The sequence below is a fragment of the Myotis davidii genome, unplaced genomic scaffold, assembly GCF_000327345.1.
Source record: "Myotis davidii unplaced genomic scaffold, ASM32734v1 scaffold104, whole genome shotgun sequence".
Taxonomy (NCBI): Eukaryota; Metazoa; Chordata; class Mammalia; order Chiroptera; family Vespertilionidae; genus Myotis; species Myotis davidii.
This window is the reverse complement of record NW_006296625.1, coordinates 2911580-2918925: the sequence shown is the minus strand read 5'-3', so window position 1 is coordinate 2918925 and position 7346 is coordinate 2911580. Positions and strand designations below refer to the sequence as shown.

The window sequence follows — 7346 nt, the reverse complement described above, 5'->3', positions numbered from 1 at the left end:
GCTGCAGGCTGCCCACACCCCTTTCAGGGTGGGAGTCCCCACTGGGGTGCCTGGCCAGCCTGGGTGAGGGGCTGATGGCTGTTTTCAGACTGACCAAGCCCCCCGGTGACTGAAGCTCCCAGCCTTTCCTTTTTTGTTTTTTGTTTTAATTCAAGATTCAGGTCAGTAGCTCCGTGGCCATGGCGACTGGAAGCAGGTATCTGGGGTTTATTTACCTTCTATAATTGAAACTTTGTTGCCTTGAGAGGAGGCAGCAACTGGCTGGGAAGCTTGACTTCTTTCATCACCGGGGCAACCAAGTCTCCTGCTTGCTCCAGCTCCATGGCTGCCGGCCACCATATTGGTTGGGTTAATTTGCATATAGCTGCTCTGATTGGCTGGTGGGCGTGGCTTGGGTGTAGCAAAGGTATGGCCAATTTGCATGTTTGTCTATTATTAGGTAAGATACTAGTATTTTAATTGTTTATAGGAAAGTTGTCTCTCCCAGTAAAATGTGAGTTCATTGAGGTCAAGTTAATTCAACAAAATTTATTAAGTATCTTTTATGTCCTAGGTAGTTTGCCAGGTGTTGGAGATATAGAAAACAATAAAAACAGTCTCTGATTTTGGGAAACTTACATCTAGTAGGAAAGACAGAGTTTTCAGTACTATGATAAGTGCTAAGATAATGTCCCAATTATGCCTCAATTAATTAATTATCTGTCTAGACTTTGTGGGACAAACGCAGGTGACCAGGAATCAGCAATAACGGCCTATCCCCTGGTACTTCAATGTCTAGACAACTGAGCCAAACCGGAACACATGAACACAGAAGACAGAATTAGTATGCAATCACACAAGGTTTATTTACCTATTCCTAGTGAGTCCTAGGCACCAGCAAAGGCCACCCGGCGATGCACACTGAAAGATGGACGACGAAGATGGAGACAGACAGGCGGCCACAGTTGGTTCAGGCTCGCACAGCAGAGCAGTCAATCAGGGGTTTGTCACAGGGAGTGACGTGGAGTCCTCCTCTCATCAGGCAGGAGACGTCCACTGAAGAAAATCTGGTGCTTATATAGCCTGTAGTAAACAACTGATGTCTTATCAGTGTGGGCCGGACTGTGTGCCTTGTGCTAGGAGCAGGGTGTTTACGCTTTAAGGGCTCAGGACATTCACATCAAGACAGTGGGGCGTTCACCACATTTTGGAAGTTATAGAGTATTGGGGTCTTCACACAGCAAACATTTCACACATTAATCATTTCACACATTAGAGGGGAAATATGACCATAACATTATTATAACAGATAGCGATCAGTTCTTACCTCAATCCAAGGGAACAAAGGAGCTCAGAGAGCAGTTCTTAGCTCAGTCAAGGGAACAAAGGATTCCTCAAATTGGCTACTGACCTGAATCTTGTAGCCAATTCTTGTGATGAAAGATTGAGTAGAAATTAACTAGTAAGGCAGTTTCAGTGAAGGTGGGGTCTGAAGTCAGGGAGCAGTGGGTTGCTCAGTGACTGGTTTAGGAATTAAAGATAGTGGGTACATGCCGGAAGCCAGTCCATCCTTGCTGCTTGACACAGTCGCTGCAGGGAAGAAACATCTACACAGCATATGTTTCAAGGGACCTGGCGTATATGGCATACTGTTCTTAATATGTTTGCTCCCTTTCTTGGCGCTATATGTTTTAACCAAGGTCACTTCTCCGAGAAAGGTTGTTTCCCCAGGTAGGGATTTTTCCCTGAAGTTAGGGAGGGAATAAAACCCCTTAACTAATTGCCAGGCGGGTAGTTAATCACTTTAACTACGAACAATCACCCTTAAGATACATAATCTTTACTCCCTGGAATGGAGATAAGAAACGCCCTAACCTTTGGAATAGAAATTGACAGGATTAAAATCAACTGGTATAAATACAGATGTAATAAGACAATAAAGAACAGAACCTGGCTGGAGAACCTAGCAAGAGAACATGTCAAGAGAACCTGAACAGAACCTGGCTGGAGAACCTAGCAAGAGAACCTGTACATAGAACTTGGCTGGAGAACCTAGACAGAACTTGGCTGGAAATCCTGGCTAGGCTGCTGATCAACTGAACGCTGTCTCCGTGTCATTCCTTCTTCGGCGACTCCGTCCACACCTGTGGGAACTCCTGGACCTGCTGGGGCTGGACCCCAACAGGTACAGACTACTTCTCCCAGAAGACTCAGTGACAATAAAAATGATGTTATGAAATAGGTTCTTGAATCCCTACCTTGTCCCTCACAATGTATTGGTCAGAGGGAAGTCCTATGAAGTCTTGGTGTTTGCTGTCATCGATTTTTAGTTCCATTGACTTTAAAAAAAGTGTTTTACTTTTCAAGCTCAATAAAAGTAGACTTTCACATTTAAATCCATTTTTTAAAAGTCATCCTTCAATAATATGTTGGAGTTATTTTAAAGAAATACATGAGTAACTTTATAGGTGTTTGAAACCCAAGTGTTTTTAAAAAAAAAACAAGTAATGAAATGTACTCTCTCTCTCCTGGACTTCCAATAATTTAACACTTGGAAAAATAGAAAAATGTAAGTTAAAGCTATATGTAAAAATAGTCCAAACATATGATTTATAAGGAATTAAAAATTTTAAAGCCTGGCTTGTGTTTCCCAGTGGTTGAGTGTCGACCCATGAACCAAGAGATCACGGTTCAATTCCCGGTCAGGGCACATACACAGGTTGTGGGCTGAATCCCCAGTGGGGGGTGTGCAGGAGGCAGTCAATCTATGAATCTCTCTTCACCATTGATGTTCCTATCTCTCTCCCCCTCCCTCCCTTTAAAATAAGTAAAAACATATAAAAAAATAAAGATCTACTTTCCTATATCTCTTGATGATTCTCATGGTGTAAGAAAAGTATTTCACCTCCTCTGTCCCTTCCTTTTTAAAAATATCTGCACAACTATACATGTAATAGATGTTAGTTGGTTGTCAACCAATAGATAGCAAAGTCATTATTTGAAGGGAAGACCTTATTTATAATTGATGGTAACTATTGGAAAAATATGTACCATGGGATGTAATTGAGAGATTCTATATATAGAATCTGAGGTCATGAAGTCTGAAGTCTCATTAGAATTATAGTCTTTCTTTTTAAAGAAAGTGTGGAATTATGATAAATGAAATGTTATCTCCTTCCCAAAGCAAAGTTCTTAGGCTGTCTACTAAGGAATTTTGGTGTCATTGCTTTTTCCTCTAATGAGACTAACCATTTAAATATCTGGCTTGACTTGTATTTCTGATTACTGATTGTGATCATTTAGAAACTTGCAAAATCTTTCATCACAACACCAATGACAGGCTAATCAACCTCTCAGGGCCAGAAGAAAGGGATTTTCTTAAATGCTTAACTGAAAAAGTTTAATAAATATATCACATAAAAAGCAGGAAAAGGTCAACTTTGAAAGAAGTAATTTTTCAAAATCAGTTTGAATCAATTGCTGATAAAATAAATACAAGAAATTAAATTTATTATATAAATTCTACATCACTCTTTTTCCTAAAAATCCTCTTAATTGAAAATGAATATTATTTCTCGATGTTCTCTGAAATAAGCTGCCATGAACAAGTAAATAGAAAAAACAAACAAAAACCAATTCAAACTATTTCTAGTCCCTAAGAATTTTCTCTGAAATTCATGCTGGTAAAATGGTACATTTCTCAGCTCTTTTTTTCCAATTCAAACTATTTCTAGTCCCTAAGAATTTCCTCTGAAATTCATGCTGGTAAAAACTATGGTACATTTCTCAGCTTTCTTTAACTTTCCTAAACATTTTTAAGCTAAACATGTAAATAAAATGGTTTAAATGTGGTAAGAAGTTAAGAACTAGAGTAGCACCAGATATTCAAAGGAATCTAATAAGCAAATCTGTGTGACTAAATAGTAAAAAGACTAATTTCAGTTTTCTCTTCTTAATTTCTTAAGTAATTCAATAGTTACTCATTATTATTTTTTCTTCAATGTTTCTGGTTACCTAGTTTGTTGGGTCCAGCCCCATCAGGTCCAGGGGTTCCCAAAGGTGTGGACAGAGTTGGCGAAGAAGGAATGACACAGAGACAGTGTTCAATTGATCAGCATGGTTGGGTTCTCTCTTTATTGTTCTGTTACATCTGTATTTATACTATTTGATCCCATAAGCATGCCTCTATAATCACATCATGGTACGTTTTGGGTCGCGTTCTACAATTCCTTGTTTCTTATCTGACCTTAGCCAAAAATCCTGTCTCTATCTAGTTCTGTTGATTTTAATCTTGTCTAGGTTAATCTCTGTGTTCCATTACAAGGGCTATTCCAAGGTCACTGCTCTACTGATAGGCTACCGCTACAAGGAAGTGATTGAAGGAGTAAGAGGGGGAGCAAGCATATGTCATGTATGTCAGGTCCCTTGAAACATAAGCTGTGCAGATGTTTCTTCCCTGAAGCGACTGTGTCAAGCAGCAAGGGTGGACCGGCTCCTGGCAAATTCCCCCATTTTTATTTTTTAAATGACTGCATGTAAATCAGTGGCCACCTCTTGGATTGGATTGTTTAAGACTCGGAAGAAGACTTGTTTGTGATTTTGCCAACAGGTCAGTCCAAGGCTTGACCCTATATCGGCTCCCCACACTAGTTCAGTGTCTGGAACACAGGAATTTTATTAAAAAATAAAATGTATTCTAAAATTTTCCCTCCAAAAAATATTTACATACACCTCTTCAGAGCATGGGCTTGTATCTGCTCTATTATTTTGGATTTACTTACATATTTGGGTTCAAGCATTCATTGCATACTTACTATGTTGGCCTGGTAGTCAGCATTATCAATATCATTGAGCCACATGAATTTTTTTTAAACCAGGAATAAACAAATGAATAATCATTTAAACAACATAAATGTTATCTAAATGTCACACACACACACACATCACTCCTAGCAACCACAGTTGGAAATGTGTATACTGTTAATCCATTGTGAGAACAACCATTCCCTTTTGTTGCCCCAGAAATGCTGAACAAAACTGGTAAGGACTATCATAAAACACTGTATAACCCAAGAAATTCTGAGTCTCTTGAGCTAATGTGGGAGTGAAGCAGCCTGGGTAAAGCAGCATGATGTCATGGCAGGTACAGTAGAGGGAAAGGGACCGGGAGGATGTCATCAGGAGATCTTGAAAAGTCATTTATTTCATCCATGTGGCTCTCATTGGAAATGTAAGCTTTAGATAAGAGTCGAAGAAAGCTTTCAGCTCAAAAAGTCTATGTTTTAGTCAAAATGGAATCTCTAATAAGAAAGAGACAAGGAGTTAAAGAATCTTTTCTATGGGCAAACTAAAGAAAAAGGAAGCAGATACATACACCGTGATCACTCAGATCACTAAAACAAACAAAAACTGAAGGCAAAATATTAACTGTATTTTGCAAATCACATAAGGAACTATCACATTTAGTGGATGTGATGATATAGGCAGAAATGGGGAGAAAAAAAATTGCCTTATGCTTTACACTTATGTATTATGACCAATATTTAGCAACCAACGGAATTTAGCAAAATATAAGGAGCCTGTGGCTTCTCCATTAACTGTGATAAATGAATATCTTCCATTTGAGCCTGTGGTTGCTAGGAGTGATGTGTGTGTGTGTGTGACATTTAGATAACATTTATGTTGTTTAAATGATTATTCATTTGCTGATTCCTGGTTTAAAAAATGTATATGGCTCAAATAGATCAAAACATAGATCAAAACAAAATGTATAGTCCTTCTACCTGGTACCAGTGCTAAGAATTTGATAAATAATAGATGACTGCAGACAAAGCCGTAAAGAAAATAAACTCTGGGTATTTGTGTTCAGATGATGTGGCTTACTCTCTGGTCTGGATTTCAAAGATGCCAATGTAATGTGGGCTGTATATAATTTTTAAAAGGATTTTACAAATTTATGGTTATTGCAGACATTTGGAAAATACAGAAAAAGTACAAAGAAGCGGAGAAAAAAAATCCTCCATCCAGTCAACGGAGGTTACCATTATTTACTTTCCAGTTAGGCTTTGTACTATATTACCTTGGTGTCAAGATTTAGTCAAGTTATATACCATGAATATTTCTGCCCGTAAATAAATACTTGGCAGTTTTGAACTGTCTACCTAACATCTCATTTTGTAGCAATGCAATAATTTGTTGGCATCACGTGTAAAATAAAGAGCTACAGCTTATTATAAAGGACTTCTTAAATCCGAGCAAAAGAGAAATGCGGACACAGAGAAGATAGTGAAAAATAGCAAGACCATCAATAGAAAAAAAAAAGTGATCATAGCTCAAGTAGAGGCAAAATAATAGGGTTAATCACGTCGCTTTAGGACAAAAGGGTCACCCAGCAAGCGTCTCACTTAAAGTTTTTATTTGCATTTCGAATGGAGATTTATTTTCATTAGAGAAACTCGAGGTTTTCTATATAAACATAAGCAAATCCTCCAATCGTGTGGTCTCCTTTTAGATGCTCCGACTGCCTTCAGAGAAATAAAACGTGTCCAGCACGCAAGCACTTGTCAGCAGCCCCGGGCCTGTCCGCGGTGGTCCGCGCCGAGCGGAGCCAATCTGCGACCTGCCAGGCCGTCGCCAAGACAACCAGAGGCGCGGGCCGGTGGGTGCGAACAGAACCCTCCGCGAGGGAGCGAAGACACGCCAATGGCCGCGCGCCCCGGCCTCGGCGCCCCACCAGGGCTGCGCATGCGCCGTCGTCGCTTCCCGCTCGGGGGCGGGGGGAGCTTTGGAATTTTCACTTTGCCGTCACAGGGCAGATGAGCACGGTGCCTCCGCCCTCTCCCTCCCCTTTCTATCCTCCTCCCCTTCCCCCTCCCCTCGTCCCTCAGTCCTCTCCCTCCTTCCCCTCTCCCCCGCCCTCTGGAGTTCCCAGCGAACACCAGCTTCCGGCCAATGGCCGTCCGCGAAAGGGTGTCCCGCCTCTTCCGCTTTTACACAGGAGGTTGCAGCGGCGCCTGCGCGTCTACTGCCAGGGTCAGCAGGCCGATCCCCTGGGCGGAACACCAGCGCCAGGCGGAGCCACGCCCGGGGGGTCCATGGCGATGAGCTATAACTCGAAGGATGAGGTGGACGGCGGGCCCCCGTGCGCTCCGGGGGGCGCCGCCAAGAACCGGAGGCCGGATAACACGGCCTTCAAACAGCAGCGCCTGCCGGCTTGGCAGCCCATCCTTACGGCTGGCACAGTGCTCCCCACCTTCTTCATCATCGGCCTCATCTTCATCCCCATTGGCATCGGCATCTTCGTCACCTCCAACAACATCCGCGAGATCGAGGTGAGGGAGCGCGCGGCGTGGGAGCGGGCGCCGACC

At 41.8% G+C, this 7346-nt stretch overlaps 1 protein-coding gene across 1 annotated transcript in view; it reads left to right on the top strand.

Annotated features, from left to right (window-relative positions):
- Positions 1 to 6968: 6968 nt before the first annotated feature.
- TMEM30A (transmembrane protein 30A) overlaps positions 6969 to 7346 on the top strand; it is a 36938-nt gene continuing 36560 nt past the window's right edge. Inside the window, exon 1 of the mRNA XM_006779440.2 lies at positions 6969 to 7310. Coding sequence (XP_006779503.2) covers positions 7074 to 7310 — 237 coding nt within the window. The 5' untranslated portion in view covers positions 6969 to 7073. The remainder of the gene's footprint in view (positions 7311 to 7346) is intronic.